Raw genomic sequence first — 18941 nt, forward strand, 5'->3', positions numbered from 1 at the left:
TTTTGGTTGGAATCAAAGGTTGCAAGGTGACATAATACCTCTTCCGCATCCGCTGAGATATGCTATCAAGGTTGGCCAGTGCGTGATTCAGTGTCGACTTCCTTGTTCCTTCCCATGTTTCTGATGAACAACGGACAGATGTTTTTTGTTTTGCCTAATTCACCACCATTATTACCAATGTAGTATTGTAGTTCTCATATCATTACCCATCACGAGTGCAATTTGAAGCAGCCATTTCACGCCAAATTTGGGAACGTGATTCACGGTTGCTCATTGCGTGATTCACGTAACTTTGTGTGAAACCTGTACCGAATACACGTCATAATTACTGTCAGTCACCACAGAAGAATATATTTTTCTTCACAGTCGATTGACTAATGAGCGGGTGCTACATAGTTATTTCCCGGCCATGGTCATCAAAGCTCTTTGCTCATTGGTTGGTTAAAATGTGATTGTCAAAGATACTTCGTCAATTATTGACTGACAACTAAAAGTTATACAATGAAATAATCGCACAATAGGTCTTTGAAGTACAAGACAGAAACTCTATATTTAAAATTGCCATCGAATTTTTTTCCCATCGATTTTCAAATTGTGTTTTTTACTTTAATGAAAAGCTGTGACCGCTTTATATTTTGGCCTATGTAACCCACTGGAAAAAGGGTTTTACTTTGGGATATTTTGAGACAATTAAGACCGCAAATATTCGAATATCCCAAAAGCTAGCTGACTTTTATTCATCATTATAATAATTTCGTGTAAAAGTATATATAAAAGTTTCATCAAAATGAACAGATTAGATAATGTACAAGTTAAATAGTCATTACAAAAATACAAAATATATATCTGGTGATTACGTAATTGCATTACTCATTCGAATTTGAACATGACTGTAAGAGACAATGCCAGGTTTTTATACAGGGTGGTCCCCCAAAAAGTTTACACTTTTTCAGACGCAGATTTCTCAAATTTGGGGAGACATGTTGAAATTGTTTTAAGATATTCCTAAGCTACAAGATCTTAGTGGTATATGGTGAAATAGCGTTGAAAATAAAGCCTAAATTTAGAAATGGCGGCCATTTTACAGAAAAATAGTCGAAACCAGTTTGAGATAATGGTCATGTTTTTTTTGTACACGCTGTGCTATTGTGTTGACCATGTCTCATAGACTTGCATGTGGACAAACTGGTTTTTGACCATTTTTTTCTGCCAATGGCCGCCGTTTCTTTATTTAGGCTTTATTTTCTATGCCGTTTTGACCATATACCACCAAGATCTTGTATTTTAGGAATATCTTAAAACAATTTCAACATGTCCCCCCAATTTTGAGAAATGTGCGTCTGAAAAAGTGTAAACCTTTTAGGACCAACCTGTAATTTCAAAAGTGATTGGTTCCTCTGTTTTGTCAAGCCACTTTGGTGACGGCAAAGGCAAACCTACTGGAACGTTAACACCCTCTGGCTGGTTCTTCTAAGAATGGACTCCGCTTTTAAAAATCACAGTCACAGGCGATTTAAATAATAATAAGTAACAACGATCTGTCCTATGAGCTCCGTGCGCCGACAAAGAGGGCGCCCTTTTACCTAGCAACGACCTCCCATGGGTGGGACATTTCGCTGGTTGACGCGCACCGTTCCTTGTGTGTGACACAGATGGGGGTGACCGACCGACGTACACGCAGTGGTCGCGCTTCGCTGCAAATGAATTGCAGTTAGGCAAGATGGCGTCGGTCGGTCACCCCCAACTGTACTCTCTTTGCCGGTGAGGGGGTACTTGTGAACGGAGCGGATATGGTCAATATCTCATTTGAGTTTGGCGTACAAAGTGTGGCTTTTCTTGGAGTGTAGCCGTCCCTCTCTATCCAATTCCAGCTCGGCATAGGTGAGACCCTCCGCATTAAACCCCCTCGGGTCTGGTTCCTGCCTGATCTCCATGGCTCCCTGGTTCACATAGGTTGGTTCCCGCCTCGGAGTGGGACTCCCGAGCCCCAAATCCACTGCAGTTTCGTCCGGGACTTGGTCGTAGAGCGGATCGATGTCTCTTGGTTTCTTCTTGTTGACCTTAGCGTAGCGCACGGATGGTTTAACTCCGTTCGCAGAATTAGTCTGAGGTAGCGGGGACACTGCGGCTATGGGACGCGGGCGATCGTAGTTCTCGAACCCAGGAGGAGGGCTGATTTCTTGGTCCACGACACGACCTCCCTCGATCACCGTCTCGTAAGTGCTGTTGACGAGATGGATGGAGGTATCTCGCCGGATCTGACTCTTTCTCGATCTCTTCATGAAGATGATCAGGACTGCGATGATGAGAACCAGCACCGCGCCGGCTGCTACACCGATACCGATGATGGTGGTCTTGGGCAGGGCGGCAATCGGCTGGCTGTCGTCGGGGGGAGGCGGTGCTGGGGTTGTCTTGGGACTTTTTGGACTCACAGCACCTCTGTCAATCACTCCTGTCGTCACTTTGGCTGTTTCCTTTTCAGGGTTGGGGTTGAGTGTTGTTGACGGTACTGCTTCTGTTGTTGTTTCTGGTACTGTTGTGGGGCCCGGTGTTGTCGGCAGGACTACTCTGAGAACCGCACTCTCAGTTGCTTCCAACCCTCGCGAAGTCCGCACCCGGCATGTGATCTCCAAACCGTCGTCTTCAGCTTCCACAGCGAAAACACGGAGCACCCTGTTGCCGGCTAGAAGCTCGTATCTCCCCTGTCGCCTAGTCAGGCCAGGCGGTCCCTCCCAAGTATACCAGACGATTCTCGGCAAGCCAATCCCTTCACAGACAAACTCCACCGTGTCACCGACGCGAGCGTAGGCCGTGGATGGCGTGATGATCGCCCGCGGTGGTATCCTCAGAGGCATGGCGCTACAGCTCCGCTTCTGGTCCAAACCTTCCGATTCCATCTCGCAAATGAATTCCACACCGTTATCCTCATCCGTTAGCTCCCTCCTCATCCAGACATAACCATTCCCCTGATGAGTATCCATGGACGCATCTAGTCGGTACCACGCGGCAGTAGGGGAGGGGTTACCCCCAGTCCACATGCAAGTCAGGTCCACACTGCTACCAACAGTTGCATTGGTGGAGTTTGGTTGGTCTAACATGTTGAACGAGCACACGGGTGATTTTTCATCAGGTGGATAGATAACAGTCAAACGGGCGCTGCCTAAAACTGTAAAAGTCCCCCTATCTAGGTACCCACAGTAGAAAAACCCATCATCTGTAGGTTTCAGGTTCTCGATTCGGAGATTAAACACATGCCAGTACTCACTGCCACGGACCGAGTATCGCTGCCTGCGATCGGCGTCTAAGGTATCGGAGACATCTCGGTTGTAAGTCACGTACGATTTAGACGGATCGTGGTACCAGAGGATGGGTTCGCCGTTACGGTAGTTGACATCGCAGCGGAGCTCCACCGTCTCTCCGGCCCGGGCCTCCGTTGCGTCTGGCCCCGTGCCCAGACTTATTGACGACACGATGCCGACGACCAGCAGAAATACCGCAGTCACCGCCAACAATCCCATCTTTACTGTTAGCACGCAGCAATACTCTCTCCAAATGAGTTTTAGGTTCAGTGCTTTCAAGTTGTCTCGAAATCCGTACTGAGGGTTAACTGTCCGTTGTGCAGGCACACTCAAAATCTTGCCGGGAGACTTTCCGATTTAAGTCCTTGCACATGTACTTTGCTTTACCGAGTAGAAGTCTACGATTGAAGTCCGAACGTGAGAACTTTCTGTTTCAGTTCACGAACAATCAATCTTACCGGGAAAATACCGAGTTCAGTCCGTGTAACACTATGCGCAACCGATACAACCTGAGGGTTCTTTCCGTATCGTTCTGACAAAGTTACAATCAAATCACGACCCGAAAATATAATCAGGCACTGTTTATTCCTTCCTCGAACAACATCTGACTACCAGTACTAGTTTGCGACACCACTCCAAGGTTGGTTTTTATGCATCAACCACCGGGCATGCCGGAAACTTGAGTCAAGCCTGTCCTTTTTTGTTGTTGTCCCTCCAGAGGGAACGCTGTAAGTGGGTGGGTCGTGCTATTGCCGTGCCTATTGTGGTACACAGGAGTGATGGTAAAATAGGGAAAGGGAATTTGTACACGTCAGTCTTTTCGAAATAACAAAAGTTTCTTGTCACGATTACGAGGGATTTTTGTGGGATAAACATGGCTTAGTTTTTAGAGTCGATTACGCCACGTTGTTATTCTATGCTTTTCAACCAATAAAATTATTGCCTCATTTTGTAGAAACACGTGACACTTATGATTTTATTTTTGATTAGAAATCTCTGCCTTAATCAATATAAATTTAACAAATCACTTCCTTAATGTTTAATATTTATCATAGTACCCTGGAAGATTTATTATTGTAATTCGCCTTTTATTAAATATGTTGTGTGGAAATCTTCAAATGTAAAATGTGGCACTTACAATGTACTGTGGATGCGATACAGCGACGAATGCTCGCAAGGACGCCCCCAACGTGACTAGTTTTTTAGTTTTCATAACTACTTATCACACAGAATGCCACGTGAAGCCACAATTTATTTTATTTTTTGCACGTGACTGCCTCAGAGATCCGCCTTTATTTTTTTCTAAAAATAAAAAACTTTTCTGTTTAGCATATCTGTAAACGGGGGACTATTGAGACGGTGGTGGCAGCAAACACACCGGTCCTTTATAATTGTTTACGTCATGCTTAAGCTAAAGCGCGCATGCTCAATATGACGCTAACAAAATGATCGTGTGTGTTTGCTGCCACCAACGTCTCAAATGTCTCCGATTGCTCCAAAGTACCCCAACTCATCTCTGCGCATGCTCTGCGCGCGTGTATCATGCGCAGACGTCAGTTTAACTTAGGTCACCCAGGAAATTGAGGACAAACATTTCGCTTTATATTTTCAAATAATTCCCATCTCTTTTCCTTAGTCAACAATGTGTCAATAAGTTTCGCAATTATTGGGATTAGGACTCGCACGTGAGTCTTCCTCGCGGATAAGCTTCCTCATTTTTCTGTAGTTACTTGTGAACCGCAATATCGCCAATTAGTCTATGGCATTAATTCCCGTTGAACTTATATCTCTGGTGAATGACCTATGAATCTACTGCCACCGATCGCGGTTAACCGATTCTAAACCGTGTAACCGCAGAAGTAATACGAGTAGTCGGTAAGAGTTATTACTAACTGTGGTCACTGCTAATTAGTTTATACATATTGAAGAGTTATTTTGAATACGCTAATCCATGACTTGCTATTGCTGTATCGATCAGAATACAGAAAGAAAGATTCCCACCCAGAGGTTGATATTTGAAACAAGTTTAAAAACAAAGTAAGCCCTGGGGACGGGTTTTCAATCAAGACAAACGCTATGTTGTCACCTTTTGGAATCCCCCCTCTGCTGGTGGCCAGCGGTAGTTTCGACAGGTGCTGCATGCAGCTATAGGCTCCGTGCACAAGTTCCCCTTCAACGGCCAGAAAAGGAGAGTTAGGGAGACTGGTTCCCGGTCCATCCACTGCGGACTTCGAATGTATCCAGAGTTAGTGGGGGTTCGACTCACAGACTAATCCCCGCCCCCACTAACTCTGGATACATTCGAAGTCCGCAGTGGATGACGACACAAACACGCATACTTCTAGAGGCGACCATTGCAATAATGATCGCCCCTACAGGTACTGATGACCGCCTCTTTAGGTGTTGATTACGACACAAATATGAATACCTCTAGGGGCGACCATTTCTGCAATAATGATCGCCTGTAGAGTTATTGATGACGACACAAACATGCACACTTCTAGAGGCGACCATCATAATGATCGCCTCCAGAGGTACTCATGACGTCACAAACATAATCTAATGATCGCCTCTAGAGGTGCTGATTACGACACAAACATGAATGCCTCTAGGGGCGACCATTTCTGCAATAATGATCGCCTGTAGAGTTATTGATGACGACACAAACATGCACACTTCTAGAGGCGACCATCATAATGATCGCCTCCAGAGGTACTCATGACGTCACAAACATAATCTAATGATCGCCTCTAGAGGTGCTGATTACGACACAAACATGAATACCTCTAGGGGCGACCATTTCTGCAATAATGATCGCCTGTAGAGTTACTGATGACGACACAAACATGCACACTTCTAGAGGCGACCATCATAATGATCACCTCCAGAGGTACTCATGACGTCACAGACATATATACCTCTAATGATCGCCTCTAGAGGTGTTGATAACGACACAAACATGAATACCTCTAGGGGCGACCATTTCTGCAATAATGATCGCCCCTATAGAGGTACTGATGACGACACAAACATATTTACATCTGATGATCGCCTCTAGACCATTGCAATAATGATTTTATATTTTAGATTTTCGTGTCACCGACCGACTGACCCTACTTCAGAAGCAAATAAAATTTGAGAACCGTAACCACTAGAAGTTGCATAAAGGAATAAATCTGGTCGGTTCACACCGGCGGAGGGCGCTAGACATGCACTCAAAATAAAGTCGTGACGATGTCATTCCCTTCTTGACATAAATCCGGTTTGAACATGAACGCGATGACCGAGGAAGATTATGTGACTTCTCGTAATTGAATGTGACTCAGTAAAGCACAGAGGATTAGTCAGTTTCCGGATATTGATATCTCACTTTATATATTCATCGTGATCTGATTGCATTTTGTTTAATGCATGACATTTCTGTTTTAAAATTGCACAATTTCGTTAACTTTTTATTGTAGAAAAACATCAACATGCACACAAAAGCAGGGTACGCCTATTCGTCACAGAGGGTCTGGGATGGGCACAAAAGATCATATGATTCTGACAGTCGGCTTCATTTTTCCGCGGCAGTTTCGTAAAAAAATGATATAATTGGGAATGGGGGGTACAACTACCCCAGAAACCAGCGATGATGTACTCGCGCTTTCATTCTCCTCAAAAAAAGGGAATACCTCTCCTGGAATTGCAAGTTAATTTTTTTTAAACAGTTCCTTATTCAAAATTCGAAACTTAACATATTACTGATTGTGGCACATTTTTTTGTTTTGTTTTATGCTTCCCTTTTTTTTTTTTATAAATGGTACTCGCCCATCACAAGGCAAATATATGGCCACTCAAGGTATGGGCTACAAAGGAAATGAAAGAGAGGAAAAAAAGTTACAGAGAGAAAACTATTCACATTTCTTTTGAACTGGGATAGATTATTGGTGGGAGCAGGATTCAGGGAAGGTGTTCTACGTCGCTTTACCGAACACCGCTATATGCCGAACATTCGGCTATACCGAACATCATCCTTGGCTCTTGATTTTTGTGTACAAAATGTACTGAATATTGCCGTTGAAAAATGTCAACAGAAGAGTGACGTGTGGCTATTATTTCCCCAAGGAATAGAAGGGAAAGCTCATAATCTGTGTGACTACATTATTCAATAGTCGGCACGTGTTCAAAGTCATCTTTCAGTAACTAGAGATACCAAGGCGTGCAGGGTGAAGTTCTGAAGGGCGCTATTTATTGAAAAAAAGAGTACCGGAGCACCGGTAGCTTAAAATCGTTATAGCGAACGATCGCTATTACGAACAATTTCTGTGGATCCCACGATGTTCGTTATAGCTAGAAGAATATCTCACGACACTGGCCTTTGGAACAGATACAGTTAAGGGAGGAGAGGAGATTGCAAAACGAGTGCTGCGAGTAAAGGTGTGAACAGAATAGACAACAAGTGAGAAACCTTCTGAGTACATACCATGATAGTATCTATAGAACAGGCTAAGAGAAGCAACAGAACGTCTTACAGAAAGGGGTTCTATAGGGATGATGTCATGTCCAGTCCTATCATGTCCATTCATATACCTTCCCTCTAATGGAAAGTTAGGAAAGTGAAAATTAAGTTTGTGAGGTGCCGTATCGTTCAATGACGCTAATAGATAGGTACAGTGTTGGACAAACAAATATAAGATGTCATCTCACTTCCTTCGTACGTGTGCGTAACTTGTGCTTTATCAACAGGACGGTTTCCTGCCATTGTCCATACCAAACCTTTGCACAAAATAAAGTTTTCCACTGACTCTGGCCGTAACATGAAATGAAATTGTGTCAACGCATGGGCGGATCCAAGGGAGGGAGTAGTGGGGGGGGGGGGGGGGTGGTCAACACCGTGACCACCCCTCCTCCTCGACTGATTAGCTAATAGAAAAAAGTCCAAAAAGTCCCACCAAAATTCCCGCAAGTTTCCTTCCGTGTCACTGAAACTAAAACTACCCGGTGCCTGTCCTAAAAATTCCCTGCATTTTTGAATAAAAAAGAAGGGTTTATCCCTTGTTCATTGTTTCTAATTTCCTACAATCTTTTTTTAAAGAGAGTTGGTTTTAGCTGTGAGTCGAAATTACAGACGGAATTGTAATTTTGGAAGGTTAAACTAAAAGAAACTGCCTGTTAGTGACGATTTGTCTAATCATCGAAAAGTAAGAGTCATGCTGTTTCTGACTCGGTCAAGTACGGTCTTTGCACCATACACACACAAAAAGCCAAATCATGGGCTTTGAAAATCACCAAAGCATCCCTTTTAAAGGGAATACACGTAAACAGCATTTGCAAACATGAAAACAAAACTACCAACATTTTACGAAATACCTTTCTAGGATGTTGGTAAAGGACAGTCTAAAGCATCCTGTAAAATTATGGCACCTGGTGTGAAGTCATTTTCAAGAAAGTGGTATTTTTGTATACATTTCCAACAGTGGTCGGCCGACCATCGTTGGAAAAACCTAATTATTTTTCAACTTCTGCTCCAAATTTCCTTTTTTTTTTCAGTCCAAATTTTGTTTGCTATTTGATACATGTTCATGAACGGGCGCAGGCCAGCTAGACTGGTTCCCTTATCTTACAATTTTCCGGCATCTATAAATTGATCCATTTCATCTTTAGTGGAGTCAGGGAACTAGACTACTTGAACATTTTTGGGTTTTGGAGGGGGTTTGTCCAGCATTTTCGAGCACAAAACTTCAAACATGTCAGTGTAACAATATTTGATCTATTATACTGACCTCTCAAATAGTTCATTTCCGAAAATTACAGAAAAAGACAATGATGTACATTCCCTTTAAGGATACGTCATTGCGACTGCAGGGGCAGAAAACAGGAAAGGCATAACACGTAATACCAGATGTCCTTATCCGGTAGAGAATCTGTTGGATAGGATAGTGTTACTGGCGGTACATATCCACCGGATGGTACCTCAAGGTACCTTTAGGTTCCAGACGACTTAAATAAGCACAAGTATAAATTTGCAAGGTGGTGAGATATCGCAGTGTGATAAGTGTATTGTGAATTCAAGTTCAAACCAATTGCAATCACACGGGCGGATTGTCAAGAGGTTTATACATTACTAAGCTGGTGTGTTTCGTGAGGAGTTCATCAACCATGCCGAGTTTGTCAAATCCTAGCCACTTAGTGGGATTGTTGTTAGCAATTTTGGTTACCGAGGCCGCAGCAATAAATATCATTCGCGGACCCCAAGATCAAACGGTCAACCTGGGAGGAACGGTGGTGTTCAGATGCACAGTCAGCAACAAGGGTAGCTTTAAAGTCTACTGGTTCTTCGACCGAGCCAACCGCTACCTGTCAGCCGATACCACGTTCTTCGCTGATGCGATGGACGCCAGACTTAGCATCGTGGGGAACCTCGCTTTGGGACAATTCAACTTGAGGATTGCCGGGGTGCGAGCAAGCGATGCTGGGGTGTACCGGTGCGGGTATGTCCCGGCGGGAACCAACATGCTGACCTCCAGAGCGGCACGCTTGACGGTGCGACTACCGCCTGATGAAGGCTTCCCCCGGTGTGAGGTGTCGCCACCGGCCGGTATGATCCGGCTCGGACAACGGGCAACTCTGACCTGTACCTCCCAAGGAGGGGTACCACTGGCCTCGCTGACTTGGCTTCGGAACGGCTTCGAGATCACCCCGGCTGTCCAACGCAGGAACGTCATCGAGAGGACTTTCGATGAAGCTCTAAACGGGGTCCGCTTCACCTGTCGAGCCACAAGCCCGGCTATAATGGGAGATCGCATCTGTTCTCTCGTACCCCTTAGCATCAACCCAACAGCCCGGGTGGAGCCGCCTCAGCTTATCGCAAGACCGGGCGACACGGTTGTGTTTGAATGTGTAACAGGAGGACCATCCCCAATTGTCGAGATCAGCTGGACATTTGGTGGCATTTTTGTACCCCCATTGCAAGAGCCGAACCGATTTGAGCTGTCCATGGATCGCCTAAATTTGACGATCCGCGATGTCCAGTTAGCAGACGACGAGACTTCAGTGCAGTGCACAGTCGCGATAGCACAAGGATTGTCAGCCACCGCTGGGGCGTTACTCAGGGTTGTGCTGCCTCCAACTGACCTCACCACCTTGATACCCACCACCGTGACACCTTTCACCACTCTCACCCCTGACGTGAACCAGACTCAACCTCTCCCTACTCCACAGTACAGAGATGGTCTGGGAACCGGCTCTATCATTGGCATCATCATCGGCGGCATTGCAGCCACCCAACTCATCATCATCGTTATTGTCTTCATATCTCACAGACTGTCTTCAGATTCGAAGCGTCCTAACGGAACCATATCCGCGCGTGGTGACTCCATGGTCCCCTCCCTAGCTGGTTGGACGGGACAACAAGTAAGCCACACCCCTTATGAAGGTCTGGACGCGTCTGGTAGGTCTGCCAGCGTCATACGTTATCTGACTCTCCACCCCCTCAGAGTCCCGCCCACCCGCTACTCAACCACCGATGTTGGCGTCTATGAAGAAGCAGGCGACCTTAACACCAATACGATCTTGTACGAGTCCGGATACGTACCTCCGCTCACGTACACAGGGAACATCCGTGACTCTATGGATATAGACCACGACGTATACCAGCCGGCTTTGCGATCCAGTGCGGCCAATCCGGACGTCTACGAACAGCCCAGAGCCAGCGTCAATCTCACGTGCCCTACAACAACAGATGGCGACTACTACGTGCCGCCGGAAGTGACGCAGCAACTGACCTCAGCCAATCAGTCAATTCGCTCGCAAGTCTCCCAAGATGGCGACTATTACGAGCCTCCAGAAGTCACAGAACAGCTTGCTTCGTCTCACAACCGAGACCCGTACTACTACGAACCACAACCAGACACAGACAAAACACGCCCTCTGGCGGATGACGAGGGCGAGGTTTACGAAGTGCCGCCATCGCAAGTCGCCACGGCCATCACCGGAGGAAACAACCAACAAACCAACAACGCTGACGACAACGAGTACTACGAACCCCCAGTTGAAGAGACACAACAATCGTCAACTCCAGTAATGACTCACGCGACCGATGCGCATGTGTACGATGTTGCGCCTGACGGTGACGAGTACGAGATTCCCGACGGCTCTGACGCGAATAGACGATAACTTGCGAGATTTTGCAGAAATATTTTCCAATTTCACCCACTTGCTATAGTATATAATGACTAAAGATTAACAGGAAACTGATCATGTGTCCAGATTTGTCACTGTCCAGAAGTTGACCGTTTAAGGCAATCTTTGTTTTCATCGTGGAAATAATTTTGTGAGGGTGGGTTTGGCGAGACAAATTTCGTGGGAAGCCTTCAGCACAGCATTGCATCATCATCCCACGCAGAACCACAATTCGTTCATTTCAAGCTGTTGTATGTGTGTTCTTTTCTATTTATGTCAGATTAAAATAGGTAAATATCGTAGCATCAGAATTTTGACTTCTTCAGTTTTACCGAATGATAGTAGGTCTACTCTCCTATTTCAGAATAGAGATTTGTTTTTACATGATTACTCAGTGGAACTAAAGTAGGGACTATTAAGAGTGAACAATTATTGTGGAAGATTGAAAAAGAAGCACTCATCCCTTTTTAATTTTTGGATTAACCCGCGTATTTATTACTAATTAAAGCTCAGTAAACAATCCTTTGATTCACGTGACACGAGACATGTGACTATGTCACGTGTATGGGTGACGTGAGAGATGGCACCAAGCCAAAAACTGCAATGCAAAGGCACATTTTAACTCGAAATGACACTCATCATCGATATAGCCTACATTTTGTTATCGGAAATAGAGATGATGAGAATCCGCAGGATGTTACTAATCGGTATTCGAAACGGAATAATCGAAAATGACAGCCAGTCATGGGTGTTCGGTTAACGTGTCAGTACATTTAACAGCAAAAATGTAATGCTAAGAATCGATTCTGTACAAGTAGTGACAATTGGACAAGCGACATGCTTTTCATCAAAGTATTCGATACTAGAATAATCGAACGATAACCAAACCAAGGCGTCAGTACTTTTTGTAACAGGAAATGTGATATTAAAGAATCAGTTCTGTAAAAAGATCGTAAAAGTAGTGATGACAAAAATTGGGGCTGTTTTTAATCGAAGTATACGAAGAGAGTAATCGAAAATGATAGCTGATCACGTGCTAATATCGTGCAGCTGGTCCAGAACTGTAACATGACATTAATAAGGAAATGAGGATAAAGCAATTATCTAAGTGTGACATAATTGATATTTCGCATTTTTTTTTACTAGGTTCATGCACTTTTAATGTTAAGCCTATTATGGATTAGACTATTTTTATGCTCCAGAACATTCACGACTCCACCCAACATTGGCTCACATTGTCACATTTATGTAATGAAAACCCCGGTTTTAAAAATAGCAGCGATTATCAAGAGATTTGGTGACTTTGTACAAACATTAAATATTTTTTTAATGCGCAGCGCCATTTTGTTTGGGCAGCAGAGTTGGCGGAAAAATAACAACTAGTATTTAAGATAGAGCTATCTTTATTTAAATTTGGTTGAAGTTATGATGATTCAATGTCTGAATGATTTGCTTTGCTATTGGGGAACATCGGTATTGGGGAACATCGGTATGCACCCCTTTAATCTGTTACATGTATTGCCATCATATTAAATGCAGTGAACCTTGAAGTGCATTTATAGGTTTCAGGGGAGGATCAGTTTTGAATCAAGTTGGGGTTTAGCTACCAAGCAAGGGTGGTTCAGCAGGCATTTTCTGTGTTTGGCTGCGAGATTTTCCCTTTTTGGGGGGCTGCCCTGAAGAGGGGGTTAAAATCCTACCCCCTCTAGAATGTAGATCTACCACTAGTGATGACAAAAATTGGGGCTGTTTTTAATCGAAGTATACGAACAGAGAAAATGATAGCTGTTCACGTGCTAATATCGTGCAGCTGGTCCAGAACTGTAACATGACATTAAATGAGGAAAAAGCAATTATCAAAGTATGACATAATTGATATTTCGCATTTTTTTTTACTAGGTTCATGCACTTTTAATGTTAAGCCTATTATGGATTAGACTATTTTTATGCTCCAGAAAATTCACGACTCCACCCACAACATTGGCTCATATTTGTCAAATTAATGTAATGAAAAGCCCGGTTTTAAAAATAGCAGCGATTATCAAGAGATTTGGTGACTTTGTACAAACATTAAATATTTTTTTAATGACGCAGCGCCATTTTGTTTGGGCAGCAGAGTTGGCGGAAAAATAACAACTAGTATTTAAGACAGAGCTATCTTCAATTAAATTTGGTTGAAGTTATGATAATGTCTGGATGATTTGCTTTGCTTTTAAGTTTATTTTTTGGCCTACACTGGTACGCGTGGATATAGTTTGCCAGTTTACCTACTGGTTTGCAAAAAGTACATCTACAAAGGCTCTACAAATATCAGTGTATTTAAGATAGAGCTATCTTCACTTAAATTTGGTTGAAGTTATGATTATTCAATGTCTGGATGATTTGCTTTGCTTTTAAGTTTATTTTTAGGCCTACACTGGTACGTGTGGATAGTTTGCCAGTTTGCCACCGGTTTGCAAAAAGTGCGTCTAAAAAGGCGCTACAAATATTTATTTGTGGATTAAAGGTATATAAAACATTTACTTTTTGTACATTTTTTGTTTGTTTGAAGCAACAAAATTGCTCAAAATCATAAGAAGGGTGCATAACAAATAACTTGTTGAAGTTTCAGCTCAGTGGATACTATACATTTTGAGAACACAGAGAAAATATGTGCACAATTTTGGGGTCTCATAACAGACTAAACTCCGTAACTAAACGCACGTTAAAAAAATGTGCCCGCGACAGTAGCATTACAGGGTGAGTAAAAAAAAAAGGAAACCCAAATTGTGCTTCCTTTTTTTAAAAAGAATTTATGCATGTAGTGTTTTCTAAATCTAGGTTATGAAAGCCCAATTAACAAGCTTCCCTTTAGTGAAAGAATCATTCTAATCGCTCATGTTCTTTTCCAGTCATGGAATTTTGAACACTACCACTGGTTTTTGTTTTAACCTTGTCCACGGATCACATTTATAGGTGATATTTCAGTAAAATGAAACCATGTCGTATCCTGAAAATGATGTCAGAATAATCCCATGTCTCCGGGTAGCCAAGTAGAAGGCAGGGCAAGACTTTAAACTCTTGACATTGTAAAGCTTGATATTTTAACATTGGAAGCAGCAGGTTTTTTAATAAATGTTATGATAAGTGCCAGTTATCATGGTTATGAGAGTGTTCTGATGTATTTTTATTTGGTGTGTGAATAGTTTTCGTTTTGCTGAAATATCACCTACCTTTATTGTGATGAAGGTTACAAAACGCTGTTTGTGTTCAAAATGCCATAACTTGAAAAGTACGTGAGCGATGTGAATGATTCTACCACTAAAAGAAAGCTTATTAATTGGGCTTTCATATCCTAGATTTGGAACGCGCTACATGCAGAACGTCTTTAAAAACAAATATGGGGAACCATTTGGGTTTCCTTTTTTTACTCACCCTGTAGTTCAATTATTGTTGTCTTCCGGAAAAATTCCGTAAAATCCAACGTACGTCCGACCACATGATGTACATATACAAGGTCGTTATGGGTGGTGATACTTAATTGTTTTCTACTTATTAGATGTCACATTATTAGTGATGTATCACATTCACTTTTCCAACACCAGTTCATTGAAGAAGTGTCTGACATGTACGTCCAAATTTACGGAATTGCCTTTCCGAATCGAATGATACCATTTTCGAGCGGAAAAATCGATATTAACTATTCGGAAGCGTCATTGTTTTCAGTCTCGATTACTTTCACTATGGTGCTGCCGCTCCGACTCCTGAAAACCGACAGAATTTGCAGCACTTTCGAATACTCGATCGAGTCAGAGTCGATATCGGTCGGTTCGATACTGGTCGGTTCCACGGTGCACGCGTGGTCGCTGTCTCCGAAGTCCAGATCAACGTAGGTGATCTCGCTGTCCGCGCTGTCTCTTCGGCAATTTTCGTACTCGTGTTCGGCCGCTCGGACATTCTCGTAGGTATTCCGGGTCTGCTCGGATAGCCTGGGACTTGAGTAGACATTGTCTCCATCGTGCGAGTCAATGATGGAGTGGCAGGACGAGGCTGTGGCCAGGCTAGGGTAGGTGTGTTGTACAGGGAGGGAGGAGCTACATCCAGGCTGGTTCCATCCAGGGTAGGGGTGTGGTAGAGACACGCCCCAATTCAGGTTCTCATAGGTCCCATAGTCTGACGTCATAGACACTCCGCTACCGAGTAAGGTCTTGGGTTCGAACCCGAACTTAGTCGGCAATGACGCACTGCATCCTTTCTTCAAAATCGCCGGCGGTCTCATATCTTCGTAGAGAGAGCTCAGAGTTTCTCCTAGTGTGGCGTACGTTTGCACCCCTTCCATGACAGCAGGTGCAGGGAGATACCACTCAGTCAGATCTTTCTCCATCTTGGCCTGGCCACTCTCCCTTGCAAGTCTCTTTAATTCTTGCCTCGATGTCAAGTAATTAGACAGTTTAATCACCATCAAAAACAACAGTATCAGTACAACGCCTCCTAGGGCAGCTCCGAGTATAATACAGTTATTCCGGGCATTGGTTAAAGGTGACTGCATCCCGACACTCCTCTGCGTTGGGATGAGATAGTCCGGAGACCTCGGTCCAGCGATCGGTGTTGACTGTACCCCCTGAGCTTCCACTAAAATCTTGGCCGTTCCTTTCCCCTTCCTTCCACTCGCAGTCAAGACCTCGCAGACCACATCGGTGTTGTTGTCCTTGCCCTGCACGCCGGTGATGTGGACAATATTTCGCCGGTCGTCGTCGTAACGGTACCGTGTCTCGTTGGCGATTTGGACGGCGGCTTGCCAGGAGAATCTCCGCACGGTGTCTCCTCGCCCCGGGAGCGCGTCGCACGCGAAGCTGGCCGTAGATCCCACACCAACACCCCCTTCCATGGGACGGACACGGACCTCTAACGGGCGCGGCATGACGGTACTTCAACTTAAGACAAAAGGACAGCTCAAAATTGGACTTGACTGTTCTTGGACTTGACGGTTTTAGAAGTAAACTGCGCCCTCTCGTTGAAAATCAGTCTTAACTGCTTTGCAGGCTGTGATGGCAAAATGTCAATCATAGAACAGTCGCCGTTGCACTGTAAGAAAATCCAGCAAAGAGGATGTAAAATGTTCACATCAACATCACCACAAAGTCACGTATCAGTTTAAGAAGAACTTGCAGGAGGCAGCAGCACTTCATAATCTTGAAGACTTCTCCATCCGATCATTCCACAAAGTAAACGCCATTGGGGACGGTGTTCCAATGAGCACATCCACAAATGGTGCCGCCTTACAGAACTGAGAGTACAACTTACAAGTCCACACGATGATGTCAGTGCTGTCGTTTTGTCATCACGGAAACTATGGACTATTTAATCCATACTTTCCTTAAGAAGACGTCAACTCACCAGCAAAAGACGCGTCAGTGTGCCAGTGTAGACAGGAAACTTCTTAAGATGGTGCTTCTTGGGTAACTTCCGGACGGCGAATGGGGCTCAGGCTGGGGCCATCATGAAGACGCGATCGTGCCTCGCGAACACAGAGCCACTGACACTGAAACTGCTGTGTCGTGTATTAAAGCAACCCGCTCTTCCTGATGACTCAGCGTGTTCAACATGACGGGCTACCGGGGGAAAACAACAATCCACGGGAAAGAAATGGTGCATTTCCCGCTGCATCACCTGTTTACGCCATGTAAATTCCTATTGCACGAATGTGAACTGACTTGGCACTGTTTCAGTTTTTTGACAGCTCAGCTCCGCTCCTCCCTTCCTACGCCTTTCCCCTGAAGTTTGCAAGAAGGCCGCGGCAAAAACAGCTCAAGAATTCGTCACCATCGTTGCAAGATCGCCATGGGCCTTATACGGCCCGATGACTGTTCTAAGACCCTGACCTTAATTCTTTGTAATTTTTACGTGCATGCGAGCAGCGCTTGAAAGACTTTAATCGGGGTCTACCCGATGTTCCCCAATGGCAATACTATGTTCCCCAATACCGATGTTCCCCGAAATCCCTAGGATTAGGGTAGGGGTTAGGGTAAGGGTTAGGATTAGGTTAAGGATCATCGGTATTGGGGAACATAGGTATTGGGGAACATAGGTAAATGCACCCCTTTAATCATGTTACATGTATTGGCATTATATTAAATGCGGTGAACCTTGAAGTGCATTTATAGGTTTCAGGGGAGGATCAGTTTTGGATCAAGTTGGGGTTTAGCTGCCAGGCAAGGGAGGTTCAGCAGGCATTTTTATTGTGTTTGGCTGCGAGATTTTCCCTTTTTGGGGGCTGTCCATGGAGGGGGTTAGACCCCCTTCCCCTGTAGAATGTAGATCTACCCCTAGGTTTAGAATCAGGACTGACCACGCAATCGTCTCACATGTCATAATCATGTCGCGTTCACTCCTATCTTAAAGGGCCGTGAAGTGAATTTTTCTGAGGAACACATTTCGTGCAACTTTCTACTCCTCTTAAATGTATGAAAACTATTTGACATCCCTTTTTTGGTTAATTTTATTGAAAAGTGCACTTAATCAAACATTTCAATTGTTTGTGCTTTCCGGACAACTGAGGGCGCTGTTGCTGTGATGTCAGTTCAGAAAGACACTGCTTCAACCTCGTTCCCAGGGTGTTGAGCAGTGCGCTCCCACCACTACCTGCTCTCTCACCCTGGTATTGGTTCATTGCGTATCAAAAATGTTTGGATATGTATATATGCAAATAAGGAATAGTCTGGTGCCTGTCTGTGCATTTTTTCTTTTACATTAGCGTTTGCTTTTGTATGCGGTGTCTGGGGTAAAAACAGAATCAATTCGTCGCGCAGTGAGTTACGAAAACAATATGAGCAAATTGGAAAGGAAAGGATTTTTTTGAGAAGTTGTGGACGTAATAATTACAATGAACGTGAAAAAAGCGTTATACACGTTGGAAATAACATCACCAAGTACACAATATAAATCCATTACTTGCCAATTACGGTATCCAATCAGGATACAGGAAGAAAGTTTCCTATCCAGGGCTTACTATTGGAAACGAGGTTGGAAATAAAGCAAGTACTGGGGACGAGGTTGACACTGCTTAGTTTTTTTTTTTCTGTTCAAATTGTCGACCCAAAAATTTGCTCATAGAAAATCATTTGTGAAAAAAGTTTGCTCTTTGGCTTACTGCCAAGTACTGACACAGCAAACATGGAGAAATAAAACACGAACTACAGGAGAAAAGAACATTAACGCAGCAAAATGCAAACTTCTGGCAACTTTTGGTGCTGAAATAGCTGTAACACTGAGGTTTCTGCCTGAAATGACATCACACATTTGCTCACAAATATTGAAACTCGCATAAGTACGAAAACCAAAAAGGCACCAAAATACACTTGAAATTGGCAAAACGAAAAGTGAAAAAAAAAGGTTATTAAAAATGGGACACAAAGGTGCATTTTCAAGGATTGCTTTAAAACCTAACATTGCATGGCCATTTAAACGAGGGCGGTGGAAGTTGGTTTGGTTTTATCTGGG

The 18941-nt window shown here is 43.9% G+C and overlaps 2 protein-coding genes across 2 annotated transcripts; one reads left to right on the forward strand and one right to left on the reverse strand.

The window, feature by feature from the left end:
- Window positions 1-1318: 1318 nt before the first annotated feature.
- On the reverse strand, window positions 1319-4209 carry LOC119738818. The gene has a single exon (XM_038213784.1). It carries the CDS (start codon window positions 3516-3518, stop codon window positions 1803-1805), a length of 1716 nt encoding a protein of 571 aa, XP_038069712.1. The 5' UTR covers window positions 3519-4209; the 3' UTR covers window positions 1319-1802.
- Window positions 4210-9239: 5030 nt separating this feature from the next.
- On the forward strand, window positions 9240-12787 carry LOC119738392. Its single transcript, XM_038213274.1, has one exon. It carries the CDS (start codon window positions 9441-9443, stop codon window positions 11454-11456), a length of 2016 nt encoding a protein of 671 aa, XP_038069202.1. The 5' UTR covers window positions 9240-9440; the 3' UTR covers window positions 11457-12787.
- Window positions 12788-18941: the final 6154 nt, after the last annotated feature.

Source organism: Patiria miniata, unplaced genomic scaffold (assembly GCF_015706575.1).
Source record: "Patiria miniata isolate m_02_andy unplaced genomic scaffold, ASM1570657v1 HiC_scaffold_3, whole genome shotgun sequence".
NCBI classification, from domain to species: Eukaryota; Metazoa; Echinodermata; class Asteroidea; order Valvatida; family Asterinidae; genus Patiria; species Patiria miniata.

Excerpts from the sequence above, each read along its gene's own strand:
- LOC119738818 (XM_038213784.1), bottom strand. The coding sequence starts at position 3,518 with ATGGGATTGTTGGCGGTGACTGCGGTATTTCTGCTGGTCGTCGGCATC.
- LOC119738392 (XM_038213274.1), top strand. The coding sequence starts at position 9,441 with ATGCCGAGTTTGTCAAATCCTAGCCACTTAGTGGGATTGTTGTTAGCA.